Genomic DNA, 17513 nt, shown 5'->3' on the forward strand with positions numbered 1-17513 from the left:
TATAATGTACTTAAGTATATAAGTATATAATGTATCTAAGTATATAATGTACTTAAGTATATAATGTATTTAAGTATATAATGTAGTAAAGTATATAAAGTATTGAAGTATATAAAGTATTAAAGTATATAGTGTACTCAAGTATATAATGTATCTTAGTATATACTGTACTTAAGTATATAATGTATTTAAGTATATAATGTACTAAAGTATATAATGTAGTAAAGTATATAATGTATTCAAGTATATAATGCATTTAAGTTTATAATGCATTTAAGTATATAATGTATTCAAGTATATAATGTACTTAAGTATATAATGTATTTTAATATATAATGTACTAAAGTATATAATGTACTTAAGTATATAATGTATTTAAGTATATAATGTACTAAAGTATATAATGTAGTAAAGTATATAAAGTATTTAAGTATATAATGTATTCAAGTATATAATGCATTTAAGTATATAATGTATTTAAGTATATAATGTACTAAAGTATTTAATGTAGTAAAGTATATAATGTACTTAAGTATATAATGTATTTTAATATATAATGTACTAAAGTATATAATGTAGTAAAGTATATAAAGTATTTAAGTATATAATGTAGTAAAGTATATAATGTAGTAAAGTATATAAAGTATTTAAGTATATAATGGACTTAAGTATATAATGTATTTAAGTATATAATGTACTAAAGTATATAATGTAGTAAAGTATATAAAATATTTAAGTATATAATGTATTCAAGTATATAATGCATTTAAGTATATAATGTATTTAAGTATATAATGTACTAAAGTATTTAATGTAGTAAAGTATATAAAGTACTTAAGTATATAATTTATTTTAATATATAATGTACTAAAGTATATAATGTAGTAAAGTATATAAAGTATTTAAGTATATAATGTATTCTTGTATATAATGCATTTAAGTATATAATGTATTTAAGTATATAATGTACTAAAGTATTTAATGTAGTAAAGTATATAATGTACTTAAGTATATAATGTATTTTAATATATAATGTACTAAAGTATATAATGTAGAAAAGTATATAAAGTATTTAAGTATATAATGTATTCAAGTATATTATGCATTTAAGTATAAAATGTATTTAAGTATATAATGTACCTAAGTATATAATGTACTTAAGTTTATAAGGAATTTAAGTATATAATGTACTTAAGTATATAATGTATTTAAATGTATAATGTACTTAAGTATATAATGTATTTAAGTATATAATGTACTAAAGTATATAATGTAGTAAAGTATATAAAGTATTTAAGTATATAATGTATTCAAGTATATAATGCATTTAAGTATATAATGTATCTAAGTATATAATGTACTTAAGTATATAATGTATTTAAATATAAAATGTACTAAAGTATATAATGTCTTTAAGTATATAATTTACATAAGTTTATAATGTAGTAAAGTATATAATGTAGTAAAGTATATAAAGTATTTAAGTATATAATGTAGTAAAGTATATAATGTTCTCAAGTATATAATGAACTTAAGTATATAATGTACTTAAGTATATAATGTATTTAAGTATATAATGTACTAAAGTATATAATGTACTTAAGTATATAATGTATTTTAATATATAATGTACTAAAGTATATAATGTTTTTAAGTATATAATGTAGTAAAGTATATTAAGTATTTAAGTATATAATGTATTTAAGTATATTATGCATTTAAGTATAAAATGTATGTAAGTATATAATGTACCTAAGTATATAATGTACTTAAGTATATAAGGAATTTAAGTATATAATGTACTTAAGTATATAATGTATTTAAGTATATAATGTACTAAAGTATATAATGTAGTAAAGTATATAAAGTATTTAAGTATATAATGTATTCAAGTATATAATGCATTTAAGTATATAATGTATTTAAGTATATAATGTACTAAAGTATATAATGTACTTAAGTATATAATGTATTTTAATATATAATGTACTAAAGTATATAATGTATGTAGTAAAGCATATAAAGTATTTAAGTATATAATGTATTCAAGTATATTATGCATTTAAGTATAAAATGTATTTAAGTATATAATGTACCTAAGTATATAATCTACTTAAGTTTATAAGGAATTTAAGTATATAATGTACTTAAGTATATAATGTATTTAAATGTATAATGTACTTAAGTATATAATGTACTTAAGTATATAAGTATATAATGTATTTAAGTATATAATGTACTTAAGTATATAATGTATTTAAGTATATAATGTAGTAAAGTATATAAAGTATTAAAGTATATAAAGTATTAAAGTATAAAGTGTACTCAAGTATATAATGTATCTTAGTATATACTGTACTTAAGTATATAATGTATTTAAGTATATAATGTACTAAAGTATATAATGTAGTAAAGTATATAATGTATTCAAGTATATAATGCATTTAAGTTTATAATGCATTTAAGTATATAATGTATTCAAGTATATAATGTACTTAAGTATATAATGTATTTTAATATATAATGTACTAAAGTATATAATGTACTTAAGTATATAATGTATTTAAGTATATAATGTACTAAAGTATATAATGTAGTAAAGTATATAAAGTATTTAAGTATATAATGTATTCAAGTATATAATGCATTTAAGTATATAATGTATTTAAGTATATAATGTACTAAAGTATTTAATGTAGTAAAGTATATAATGTACTTAAGTATATAATGTATTTTAATATATAATGTACTAAAGTATATAATGTAGTAAAGTATATAAAGTATTTAAGTATATAATGTAGTAAAGTATATAAAGTATTTAAGTATATAATGTATTCAAGTATATAATGCATTTAAGTATATAATGTATTTAAGTATATAATGTACTAAAGTATTTAATGTAGTAAAGTATATAATGTACTTAAGTATATAATGTATTTTAATATATAATGTACTAAAGTATATAATGTAGTAAAGTATATAAAGTATTTAAGTCTATAATGTATTCAAGTATATTATGCATTTAAGTATAAAATGTATTTAAGTATATAATGTACCTAAGTATATAATGTACTTAAGTTTATAAGGAATTTAAGTATATAATGTACTTAAGTATATAATGTATTTAAATGTATAATGTACTTAAGTATATAATGTATTTAAGTATATAATGTACTAAAGTATATAATGTAGTAAAGTATATAAAGTATTTAAGTATATAATGTATTCAAGTATATAATGCATTTAAGTATATAATGTATCAAAGTATATAATGTACTTAAGTATATAATGTTTTAGGGGGGGCAATGAGTTGTGAGTTATGATCTTCCGATGATGTTTAGGTTTGTTTTAAATGTTAAACACACTTGTAGTTCAGAATCACTTTACTCCGATATTTACAATATTGTTTAGGGCCGATAAGAAACACAATAACATTCGTTTTACATTGAGCGACACGACTGATGCACGAATCCAATAGCGGACTGCCGGCACGCGGTTAGTGTACCGACTACCTACATGCAAACGACGACGTCATAATACCAGTCGGCAGTTTGTGCGTTTCAACTGCGAGATCGGTATGGACTATTGTTGAATTACACCGGTAGGTACGATCGTAAATGTAAGTTTGTGAATGTTGATATGTATGTTTGTGTGAATGTTTGTATGTTCAAATTGTTATTGGTAAATTAGAATAAGGTGTTAAGTTATATATGTATGTAAAGTATTTAGGTTAATTATTATGATATAAGTATTTCGTTTATATATTGTTATCAGACCCTACACCACCCCCCTCCAGAGACCGTCAAGGGCGATAAAAATTTGGTTTTCTGACTTGGCGGCCGGAATGAGTTCGATAACCATTAAAATTACATTTTTCAGATGGCTGCTCATCTTCATTAGGATTGGGGTCGCTTTGGTCGTTTAATAAATAGGCTGGTTTAAGGCGGTCTATTGATACCGTTACTTCCTTGCCATTAACTAATAGATTGAAAACTTTGTCGTTGCGAGATAACACTTTATACGGTCCTGTGTAGGCAGGTTGTAATGAGCCACGTGATGCATCTTCTCTAAGGAAAACGTGATCGGTGGTCTCTAAAGCTTTGAAAACAAAAACTTTGTTCCTACCATGCCGTGCAGCTGGTACAGGCCGCAATTTCTCAGCGAACGAGCGCAGACGGGCCGTAAAATCGGTTATGTCTGTGGTAATATTTACCGAGGAGTGAAAAAATTCTCCAGGTAGCCGTAAAGGTTCACCATATAAAAGCTCTGCCGAAGAAGCTTGAAGGTCTTCCTTAAAGGCACTTCTTATCCCCAGAAGCACCCAAGGTAATGACTCTGTCCATTTATCATTTGCATGACAGACAATGGACGCTTTGAGTTGCCTATGAAAGCGTTCGACTAAGCCATTGCAAGAGGGATGGTATGCTGTTGTCCTTTTATGCTCAAATCCAGCTATCTTTGACAGATAACTGAACAGAGCGGATTCAAATTGGCGGCCTCGATCTGTCACAATAGTCTCTGGGCTGCCAAAGCGCGATATCCAACCTGACAACAAGGCTTTTGCTGTCGTTTCGGCTGTAATGTCAACTATTGGTATGACTTCCGCCCATCTAGTAAAACGGTCTACGGCTGTCAAACAATAGCGATAACCTTCTGAAGACGGTAAAGGCCCCACGATATCAATGTGGATATTTTTGAATCGTGCGCGGGGTAGGTTATATGTGCCTAAGGGTGCAGACACATGCCTGCTTACTTTTGCACGCTGGCAAGCTAGACATGATTGTGCCCACGACCTGCAATCTCTCCTTATGCCCGGCCAAACAAAACGTTCGGCTATTAATTTGGCAGTTGCGTTGACGCCTGGGTGGCTGAGGGAGTGCAGGCTCTCAAAGACTTGTCTTCTTAGCTGTTTGGGAACGAATGGTCTGGGAGTCGATGTACTGACGTCGCAGTAAACAAAAGATTGACTTCCAGGTAGATTCGTCCTTTGTAAGCGAAGAGAAGACTTTTCCTTGAGATAATTAGCTAACTCAGGATCTGAAGCTTGACATTCTGCTAGAGACTCAAGACTGACTGGAGCGTGTAGTTCATCCACTCGAGATAAGGTGTCGGCTACGACGTTGTCCTTGCCGGATATATGCCTTATGTCGGTGGTGAATTGCGCTATAAAGTCAAGGTGTCTATACTGTCTTGGAGAACAGTTGGCTTTTCGTTCGTGAAAAGCAAAACTGATAGGTTTATGATCAGTATAGATCACAAAATGTCGAGCCTCTAACATATGTCTGAAATATTTAATTGCTTCATATATAGCAAGCAGTTCCCTGTCATATGGAGAATATTTTTTCTGTGAAGGAATTAGCTTCCTAGAGAAAAACGCTAAAGGTTCCCAATCTTCACCTTTTTTCTGTTGCAGAACTGCTCCTATAGCCACGTCCGAAGCGTCTATCACGAGTGCGAGCTTAGCCTCGAAGTCAGGGTGTGCTAACAATACTGCATTAGCCAGGCTATCGTTGCAGTCCTGAAATGCTTGAAATGTGTCCCCCGTCAGATGTATTGGTTGAGATCCCTTCGCCGTGCCAACTAATAAAGCATGCAAAGGGGCCTGTATTTGAGCTGCTTTCGGCAAGAAACGCCTGTAGAAATTTAGCATGCCCAAAAACCTTCTGAGCTGACGGATATCTTTAGGCTGGGGGAAATCTTTAATAGCTTGAACTGAAATATCCAGTGGCTTAGTTCCTTTTTCTGAAATAAGGTGTCCTAGAAATTTCACCTCTGGTACGGCAAAGACACATTTTGATATATTAATAAGCATACCGTAATCTCTTAGCCTACTCAATATCTGGCGAAGATGTTCTCCATGTTCCACTTCGTTTCTGCTAAAAATTAAAAAATCGTCCAAGTAACAATAACAGAAGTCGAGTCCCCGGGTCATCTCGTCTACAAACCGCTGGAACGTTTGGGCGGCGTTGCGGAGACCGAATGTCATAAACGGGAACTCATAAAGCCCGAAGGGTGTTGTTATTGCAGTCTTCGGGATATCCTCGGGACTGACAGGTATCTGATTATAGGCCTTCACGAGATCAATCGTGCTAAAAACTTTACAACCAGCTATGCTGTGGGCAAAGTCATGGATATGCCTTATCGGATACCTATCAGGGATTAGTCCTGGCATTCAGTCTCCGGTAATCACCGCAGGGATGCCAGCCATTATTTTTGTTGGGAGCTAGGTGTAGAGGGGATGACCACGGGCTCTCTGAAGGCCTAGCTGTACCAATTTGCAACATGGTTTGGAATTCCTGTTGCGCTATTTTAAGTTTATCAGGCGCTAAGCGCCTTGGCTGGCAGGAGACTGGAGGGCCGGGTGTTGTGCGGATGTGGTGTACCGTGTTGTGTTGTGTAATACGTAACGTACCTGCCGGTCGAGTAATTTCTGGAAACTCGTCCAAGATTTTATGATAACTTGATTCACCAGTCATGACCTTTACAGAGGAAATTGAATCAGGTTGAGCAATTGACGCAATAGTTTTTAAGTTAGTAGAACTATCAATTAAACATTGGTTACGACAATCTACAATTAATTTATAAAAAACTAAAAAGTCTACGCCAATTATAGGTCTCGTCACGTCAGCCACAATAAATCGCCACACAAAATCACGACGAATTCCGAGGTCTATATTAAAGTTTATATAACCGTACGTTTCAATGGACGAACCGTTGGCCGCACTTAATTGGTAATTCGCGGGCTTAAAACTACCGAAAAGCAAGGACCGGGGGAAGACACAGAGGTCGCTTCCTGTATCGACCAGGAACTGTATCTTCGTTCTTCGATCCGTGATGAAAAGACGACCAACAGCAGGAGGGCAATCGTCGGTCGCCATTAGCGACTGCCCTTCTTGTTTTCCGAGGTTTTGAAGTCGCAAGGTCGAACGCACTTATTGGCTTGGTTACCGTATTTGGAGTGGTAGAAACAAACCGGGTATTTGCGGTAGCTTGACTGAGAACGGCTTCGTGAGCGCCCTCGTTGTGGTTGTCTGGCACTCTGGCGAGATCTATTGCTGAACTTGGATGTCAGCCTCTCAATTTGCCTTCGCAGCTCCGATACTTCCTTTCGCAGGTCGTCGTCAACAGGTGATGGACTTACACTAGCATGAACGTTGGGCTTTGAAGAAGCTATATCCATAATCCTGTCTGCTAGTTCGGCCTGTTCTTCTAATGTAGCCGATCTCTGCGCGGCAAGAACTGTTTGGACGTTTACTGGTAGTCTACTGATCCATATCGTATGTAAATACTCGTCAGGAAACTCGGCACCGGCTAGATCCCTAAGGTGCCGGAAAAATTGCGAGGGTTTTCGGTCACCAAGTTCCTCGTGGCGCAGCAACTGTTTAATTTTAGACGCTTTCGATGCGGACAATCTATTAATTAACTCAGATTTAAGCTTGTCATACTTTTGAGCCGCTGGAGGGTTCCCTATTATGTCCTTTATTTCTTTCGCGTATTGATGCTCAATGTGACCAATGACGTAATAGAATTTAGTCATATCACTGGTAATATTAGCTAAAGCAAATTGGCCTAACTAACTAACTGAGCAAACCAAATTTCTGGATCGTCTGGGTAAAACGGAGGCACTTTGATACCGACCTTATAAATCTCAGGTGGTCCATCCGGTGAAACACACTTTGTATCTTTTCGAGTTGTTGTACTACCTCCCGCTTCTTCTTGATCACCAACATTACCGCCAAAGCTGAACATGCTGGTAGGTGTTCAGTAGCTTCCTCCACGCGTTCCCGAATGACCTCTTCCAAGGTCAAAAAATAATCCAAGGGTCACCAGTTTAGGGGGGGCAATGCGTTGTGAGTTATGATCTTCCGATGATGTTTAGGTTTGTTTTAAATGTTAAACACACTTGTAGTTCAGAATCACTTTACTCCGATATTTACAATATTGTTTAGGGCCGATAAGAAACACAATAACATTCGTTTTACATTGAGCGACACGACTGATGCACGAATCCAATAGCGGACTGCCGGCACGCGGTTAGTGTACCGACTACCTACATGCAAACGACGACGTCATAATACCAGTCGGCAGTTTGTGCGTTTCAACTGCGAGATCGGTATGGACTATTGTTGAATTACACCGGTAGGTACGATCGTAAATGTAAGTTTGTGAATGTTGATATGTATGTTTGTGTGAATGTTTGTATGTTCAAATTGTTATTGGTAAATTAGAATAAGGTGTTAAGTTATATATGTATGTAAAGTATTTAGGTAAGTTATTATGATATAAGTATTTCGTTTATATATTGTTATCAGACCCTACAATGTATTTAAATATAAAATGTACTAAAGTATATAATGTAGTAAAGTATATAAAGTATTAAAGTATATAAAGTATTAAAGTATAGTAAGTATATAATGTACCTAAGTATATAATGTATTTAAGTATATAATGTACTAAAGTATATAATGTACTTAAGTATATAATGTATTTTAATATATAATGTACTAAAGTATATAATGTTTTTTAAGTATATAATGTAGTAAAGTATATAAAGTATTTAAGTATATAATGTATTCAAGTATATTATGCATTTAAGTATAAAATGTATTTAAGTATATAATGTACCTAAGTATATAATGTACTTAAGTTTATAAGTAATTTAAGTATATAATGTACTTAAGTATATAATGTATTTAATTATATAATGTACTAAAGTATATAATGTAGTAAAGTATATAAAGTATTTAAGTATGTAATGTATTCAAGTATATAATGCATTTAAGTATATAATGTATCCAAGTATATAATGTACTTAAGTATATAATGAACTTAAGTATATAATGTACTTAAGTATATAATGTATTTAAATATATAATGTACTAAAGTATATAATGTACTTAAGTATATAATGTTTTTTAAGTATATAATGTAGTAAAGTATATAAAGTATTTAAGTATATAATGTATTCAAGTATATTATGCATTTAAGTATAAAATGTATTTAAGTATATAATGTACCTAAGTATATAATGTACTTAAGTTTATAAGTAATTTAAGTATATAATGTACTTAAGTATATAATGTATTTAAATATATAATGTACTAAAGTATATAATGTAGTAAAGTATATAAAGTATTTAAGTATATAATGTATTCAAGTATATAATGCATTTAAGTATATAATGTATCCAAGTATATAATGTACTTAAGTATATAATGAACTTAAGTATATAATGTACTTAAGTATATAATGTATTTAAATATATAATGTACTAAAGTATATAAAGTATTAAAGTATATAAAGTATTAAAGTATATAGTGTACTCAAGTATATAATGTATTCAAGTATATAATGCTTTTAAGTATATAATGTACTTAAGTATATAAGTATATAATGTATCTAAGTATATAATGTAGAATAGAATAGAAAAAGGAAAATACAAGGAAAACAGTAATAGTACTTAGTGCTAGGGTGCAAAGGCGGCCTTATCACTAAAAGTGATCTTTTAAAGGCAACCTGAGCGTACGAAGCCGATAAAAGAGTGGAAAATGGATGGTGCATAAAGTAAGTTACAAAAAAAACAAAAAAAAAAAAGAAATGTAATATAAACTTACATGAACATACATACTACATTTACATATTAACTACACAAATACCAACATAAATTTATATATACTATGATAGATATATGTGATATATATTTATGCTATTATAAACTTACATACTACTCAATTACATAGATAAGTAATAATTCTTTAAGCGATGTTTAAACAGGTGAATGGTTTCGGAATGACGTATTTCCCAGGGGAGCGAGTTCCACAGTGTTACAGCTTTAACAGTGAATGACTCGTTATAGCGCTGAGAGCGAGATAAGGGAATCTCAAGCTTGTTGTCATTCGCCGACCGGAGACTGACAAGATGCTGAGAGAAGGAAAAACGCTCTTTAAGGTAAAGCGGAGAGATAGGACTATATAGAAGAGAATAAAGTAAAGTAAGAATATGGATATTTCGCCTATCATTAACAGTTACCCACTTGAGTTGCTGACGGTAATGAGTAATTTGGTCAAATTTCTTAAGCCCAAAGATAAATCTTATGATTAGATTTTGGAGCCGCTCATTAAGAAGGTACTGGGGTATATCAGAATAACACGTGTCTGCGTAGTCCACTATAGGAAGTAAAAGAGAGTGGGCCAGACAAATTTTGGTACGAATAGGTAAAAAGTATTTCCACCTTTTAAGCCTACCAATTACAGCGTAGATCTTGCGACTAAGCTCGGATATTTGAGGACCCCACGAGAGCGTATTATCCATGATAATACCCAAGTTTTTAACAGAACTGCTGAACTCAAGTATAGCGCCATCAAAGACTACAGAAGGAAGAGACGAGAAGCTAACTTTAGAGATTTGCTGCCGGCTGCCGATTAAGATGACCTGGGATTTACTAGCATTTATAGACAACCCACTCGATTTACTCCATGAACTAATTAAGTTCAGGTCCGAATTCAAACGAGTGATAGCCCCCGATATGTCATCAACAGAGGTTGACGTATAAATCTGCAAGTCATCAGCATAGAGATGGAAAGACAGCGAAAGCAAATCTGTCAATGAGTTTATAAAAATGGAAAAAAGTAGAGGAGAAAGAACACCACCTTGTGGGACACCAGCACTGAGACTGCACCAAGAAGAACACTTACTATCAATACGTACACACTGTTTACGGTCATAGAGGTATGAACGAAACCAATTTAAATCATTACAGGATATATTTATGGAATCAAGAATAGCCAGAAGAATTTCAAAATCTACTGTATTGAAAGCATTAGAGAAATCGAGTAATGCTAAGACTGTTACTTTTTGTTCATCCATACCGCATCTAATATCATCGCAAATTTTAACAAGGGCTGTAGTAGTACTGTGTCCAGGACGAAATCCAGATTGATAGGGACTTAAAATGTTATTTTTCCTAAGAAATAGAGATAGTTGCCCATGAACAATGCGCTCCAGGACTTTTGACAGGAAAGGTAAAATAGAGATAGGCCTATAATGAGAAAAAGATAAAGGTTGGTTAATTTTCGAAATAGGTATGACATGTGCCAGCCGCCACACATTAGGAAAAGAGTAAGAGAAGAGAGAACTATTGAAGATATGGCAAAGTACAGGTAAAACATAAGCAAGAGCTAGCATAATCATTTTGCGACTAACACCATCACTACCAATGGCATCAGATTGGATAGCCATAATATGCTTTTTGACATCATCAGCAGTGACAGCGTCAAAATTGAATACTGCATTGTTAGGTTTAGGCTGCAAAGAAATTTTATTCAGGGTCCGAGCTCTGGTTACGTCATCTAATATTGTTACTGTGGATAAATGTTTGTTAAGGGCATCAGTATCAACATTGAAACCAGATACGGATAATTTACGCTGTCGTCCAATGCCCACAGCGTCAAGAAATTTCCATATCTTGGCTGAATGTACTTAAGTATATAATGTATTTAAGTATATAATGTATCTAAGTATATAATGTACTTAAGTATATAATGTATTTAAGTATATAATGTAGTAAAGTATATAAAGTATTAAAGTATATAAAGTATTAAAGTATATAATGTATTTAAGTATATAATGTACTAAAGTATATAATGTAGTAAAGTATATAATGTATTCAAGTATATAATGCATTTAAGTATATAATGTATTTTAATATATAATGTACTAAAGTATATAATGTTTTTAAGTATATAATGAAGTAAAGTATATAAAGTATTTAAGTTTATAATGTACTTAAGTATATAATGTATTTAAGTATATAATGTACTAAAGTATATAATGTAGTAAAGTATATAAAGTATTTAAGTATATAATGTATTCAAGTATATAATGCATTTAAGTATATAATGTACTAAAGTATATAATGTAGTAAAGTATATAATGTACTTAAGTATATAATGTATTTTAATATATAATGTACTAAAGTATATAATGTAGTAAAGTATATAAAGTATTTAAGTATATAATGTATTCAAGTATATTATGCATTTAAGTATAAAATGTATTTAAGTATATAATGTACCTAAGTATATAATGTACTTAAGTTTATAAGGAATTTAAGTATATAATGTACTTAAGTATATAATGTATTTAAATGTATAATGTACTTAAGTATATAATGTATCTTAGTATATACTGTACTTAAGTATATAATGTATTCAAGTATATAATGCATTTAAGTATATAATGTACTTAAGTATATAATGTACTAAAGTATATAATGTATTTAAGTATATAATGTAGTAAAGTATATAAAGTATTAAAGTATATAAAGTATTAAAGTATATAGTGTACTCAAGTATATAATGTATCTTAGTATATACTGTACTTAAGTATATAATGTATTTAAGTATATAATGTACTAAAGTATATAATGTAGTAAAGTATATAATGTATTAAAGTATATAGTGTACTCAAGTATATAATGTATTCAAGTATATAATGCATTTAAGTATATAATGTACTTAAGTATATAAGTATATAATGTACTTAAGTATATAATGTTTTTAAGTATATAATGTAGTAAAGTATATAAAGTATTAAAGTATATAAAGTATTAAAGTATATAATGTTCTCAAGTATATAATGTATTCAAGAATATAATGCATTTAAGTATATAATGCATTTAAGTATATAATGTATTCAAGTATATAATGTACTTAAGTATATAATGTATTTTAATATATAATGTACTAAAGTATATAATGTTTTTAAGTATATAATGTAGTAAAGTATATAAAGTATTTAAGTATATAATGTATTCAAGTATATAATGTACTAAAGTATATAATGTAGTAAAGTATATAAAGTATTTAAGTATATAATGTATTCAAGTATATAATGCATTTAAGTATATAATGTATTTAAGTATATAATGTACTAAAGTATATAATGTAGTAAAGTATATAATGTACTTAAGTATATAATGTATTTTAATATATAATGTACTAAAGTATATAATGTAGTAAAGTATATAAAGTATTTAAGTATATAATGTATTCAAGTATATTATGCATTTAAGTATAAAATGTATTTAAGTATATAATGTACCTAAGTATATAATGTACTTAAGTATATAATGTATTTAAATGTATAATGTACTTAAGTATATAATGTAGCAAAGTATATAAAGTATTAAAGTATATAGTGTACTCAAGTATATAATGTATCTTAGTATATACTGTACTTAAGTATATAATGTATTTAAGTATATAATGAACTAAAGTATATAATGTAGTAAAGTATGTAAGTATTTAAGTATATAATGTATTCAAGTATATAATGCATTTAAGTATATAATGTATTTAAGTATATAATGTACTAAAGTATATAATGTAGTAAAGTATATAATGTACTTAAGTATATAATGTATTTTAATATATAATGTACTAAAGTATATAATGTAGTAAAGTATATAAAGTATTTAAGTATATAATGTATTCAAGTATATTATGCAATTAAGTATAAAATGTATTTAAGTATAAAATGTACCTATGTATATAATGTACTTAAGTTTATAAGGAATTTAAGTATATAATGTACTTAAGTTTATAATGTATTTAAATGTATAATGTACTTAAGTATATAATGTATTTAAGTATATAATGTACTAAAGTATATAATGTAGTAAAGTATATAAAGTATTTAAGTATATAATGTAATCAAGTATATAATGCATTTAAGTATATAATGTATCTAAGTATATAATGTACTTAAGTATATAATGTATTTAAATATAAAATGTACTAAAGTATATAATGTCTTTAAGTATATAATTTACATAAGTTTATAATGTAGTAAAGTATATAAAGTATTTAAGTATATAATGTATTCAAGTATATAATGCATTTAAGTATATAATGTATCTAAGTATATAATGTACTTAAGTATATAAAGTATTTAAGTATATACTGTACTTAAGTATATAATGTATTTAAGTATATAATGTACTAAAGTATATAATGTAGTAAAGTATATAATGTATTCAAGTATATAATGTAGTAAAGTATATAATGTATTTAAGTATATAATGCATTTAAGTATATAATGTATTCAAGTATATAATGAACTTAAGTATATAATGTATTTTAATATATAATGTACTAAAGTATATAATGTTTTAAAGTATATAATGTAGTAAAGTATATAAAGTATTTAAGTATATAATGTACTTAAGTATATAATGTATTTAAGTATATAATGTACTAAAGTATATAATGTAGTAAAGTATTTAAGTATATAATGTATTCAAGTATATAATGCATTTAAGTATATAATGTATTTAAGTATATAATGTACTAAAGTATTTAATGTAGTAAAGTATATAATGTACTTAAGTATATAATTTTTTTTTAATATATAATGTACTAAAGTATATAATGTAGTAAAGTATATAAAGTAGTAAAGTATATAAAGTATTTAAGTATATAATGTAGTAAAGTATATAAAGTATTTAAGTATATAATGTATTCAAGTATATAATGCATTTAAGTATATAATGTATTTAAGTATATAATGTACTAAAGTATTTAATGTAGAAAAGTATATAATGTACTTAAGTATATAATGTATTTTAATATATAATGTACTAAAGTATATAATGTAGTAAAGTATATAAAGTATTTAAGTATATAATGTATTCAAGTATATTATGAATTTAAGTATAAAATTTATTTAAGTATATAATGTACCTAAGTATATAATGTACTTAAGTTTATGAATTTAAGTATATAATGTACTTAAGTATATAATGTATTTAAATGTATAATGTACTTAAGTATATAATGTATTTAAGTATATAATGTACTAAAGTATATAATGTAGTAAAGTATATAAAGTATTTAAGTATATAATGTATTCAAGTATATAATGCATTTAAGTATATAATGTATCTAAGTATATAATGTACTTAAGTATATAATGTATTTAAATATAAAATGTACTAAAGTATATAATGTCTTTAAGTATATAATTTACATAAGTTTATAATGTAGTAAAGTATATAATGTAGTAAAGTATATAAAGTATTAAAGTATATAAAGTATTAAAGTATATAATGTTCTCAAGTATATTATGAACTTAAGTATATAAAGTATTTAAGTATATAATGTACTTAAGTTTATAAGTAATTTAAGTATATAATGTACTTAAGTATATAATGTATTTAAATATATAATGTACTAAAGTATATAATGTAGTAAAGTATATAAAGTATTTAAGTATATAATGTATTCAAGTATATAATGCATTTAAGTATATAATGTATCCAAGTATATAATGTACTTAAGTATATAATGAACTTAAGTATATAATGTACTTAAGTATATAATGTATTTAAATATATAATGTACTAAAGTATATAAAGTATTAAAGTATATAAAGTATTAAAGTATATAGTGTACTCAAGTATATAATGTATTCAAGTATATAATGCTTTTAAGTATATAATGTACTTAAGTATAGAAGTATATAATGTATCTAAGTATATAATGTACTTAAGTATATAATGTATTTAAGTATATAATGTAGTAAAGCATATAAAGTATTAAAGTATATAAAGTATTAAAGTATATAATGTATTTAAGTATATAATGTACTAAAGTATATAATGTAGTAAAGTATATAATGTATTCAAGTATATAATGCATTTAAGTATATAATGTATTCAAGTATATAATGTACTTAAGTATATAATGTATTTTAATATATAATGTACTAAAGTATATAATGTTTTTAAGTATATAATGAAGTAAAGTATATAAAGTATTTAAGTTTATAATGTACTTAAGTATATAATGTACTAAAGTATATAATGTAGTAAAGTATATAAAGTATTTAAGTATATAATGTATTCAAGTATATAATGCATTTAAGTATATAATGTACTAAAGTATATAATGTAGTAAAGTATATAATGTACTTAAGTATATAAAGTATTTTAATATATAATGTACTAAAGTATATAATGTAGTAAAGTATATAAAGTATTTAAGTATATAATTTATTCAAGTATATTATGCATTTAAGTATAAAATGTATTTAAGTATATAATGTACTTAAGTTTATAACGAATTTAAGTATATAATGTACTTAAGTATATAATGTATTTAAATGTATAATGTACTTAAGTATATAATGTATCTTAGTATATACTGTACTTAAGTATATAATGTATTCAAGTATATAATGCATTTAAGTATATAATGTACTTAAGTATATAAGAATATAGTGTATCTAAGTATACAATGTATTTAAGTATATAATGTACTAAAGTTTATAATGTAGTAAAGTATATAATGTATTCAAGTATATAATGCATTTAAGTATATAATGTATTCAAGTATATAATGTACTTAAGTATATAATGTATTTTAATATATAATGTACTAAAGTATATAATGTATTCAAGTATACAATGCATTTAAGTATATAATGTATTTAAGTATATAATGTACTAAAGTATATAATGTAGTAAAGTATATAATGTACTTAAGTATATAATGTATTTTAATATATAATGTACTAAAGTATATAATGTATTCAAGTATATAATGTAGTAAAGTATATAATGTATTTTAATATATAATGTACTAAAGTATATAATGTTTTAAAGTATATAATGTAGTAAAGTATATAAAGTATTTAAGTATATAATGTACTTAAGTATATAATGTATTTTAGTATATAATGTACTAAAGTATATAATGTAGTAAAGTATTTAAGTATATAATGTATTCAAGTATATAATGCATTTAAGTATATAATGTATTTAAGTATATAATGTACTAAAGTATTTAATGTAGCAAAGTATATAATGTACTTAAGTATATAATGTATTTTAATATATAATGTACTAAAGTATATAATGTAGTAAAGTATATAAAGTATTTAAGTATATAATGTAGTAAAGTATATAAAGTATTTAAGTATATAATGTATTCAAGTATATAATGCATTTAAGTATATAATGTAGTAAAGTATATAATGTACTTAAGTATATAATGTATTTTAATATATAATGTACTAAAGTATATAATGTAGTAAAGTATATAAAGTATTTAAGTATATAATGTATTCAAGTATATTATGCATTTAAGTATAAAATGTATTTAAGTATATAATGTACCTAAGTATATAATGTACTTAAGTTTATGAATTTAAGTATATAATGTACTTAAGTATATAATGTATTTAAATGTATAATGTACTTAAGTATATAATGTATTTAAGTATATAATGTACTAAAGTATATAATGTAGTAAAGTATATAAAGTATTTAAGTATATAATGTATTCAAGTATATAATGCATTTAAGTATATAATGTATCTAAGTATATAATGTACTTAAGTATATAATGTATTTAAATATAAAATGTACTAAAGTATATAATGTCTTTAAGTATATAATTTACATAAGTTTATAATGTAGTAAAGTATATAAAGTATTAAAGTATATAAAGTAT

The 17513-nt window shown here is 26.3% G+C and overlaps 1 protein-coding gene across 1 annotated transcript; it reads right to left on the bottom strand.

Annotated features, from left to right (window-relative positions):
* Window positions 1–6877: 6877 nt before the first annotated feature.
* LOC120634723 lies at window positions 6878–7749 on the bottom strand. The gene is made up of 2 exons (XM_039905498.1): window positions 7583–7749; window positions 6878–7541 (listed from the first exon to the last, which is right to left on the bottom strand). Exons 1-2 carry the CDS (start codon window positions 7747–7749, stop codon window positions 6878–6880), a joined length of 831 nt encoding a protein of 276 aa, XP_039761432.1.
* Window positions 7750–17513: the final 9764 nt, after the last annotated feature.

This window comes from Pararge aegeria, chromosome 25 (genome assembly GCF_905163445.1).
Source record: "Pararge aegeria chromosome 25, ilParAegt1.1, whole genome shotgun sequence".
In the NCBI taxonomy this organism is placed as follows: Eukaryota; Metazoa; Arthropoda; class Insecta; order Lepidoptera; family Nymphalidae; genus Pararge; species Pararge aegeria.

Bases quoted from the DNA above. Each gene is read 5' to 3' on its own strand.
- LOC120634723 (XM_039905498.1), bottom strand. From the start codon at position 7,749: ATGTTCAGCTTTGGCGGTAATGTTGGTGATCAAGAAGAAGCGGGAGGT. The intron at 7,542-7,582 runs GTTAGTTAGTTA...TAATATTACCAG, and splicing joins CCAGAAATTTGGTTTGCTCA to TGATATGACTAAATTCTATT.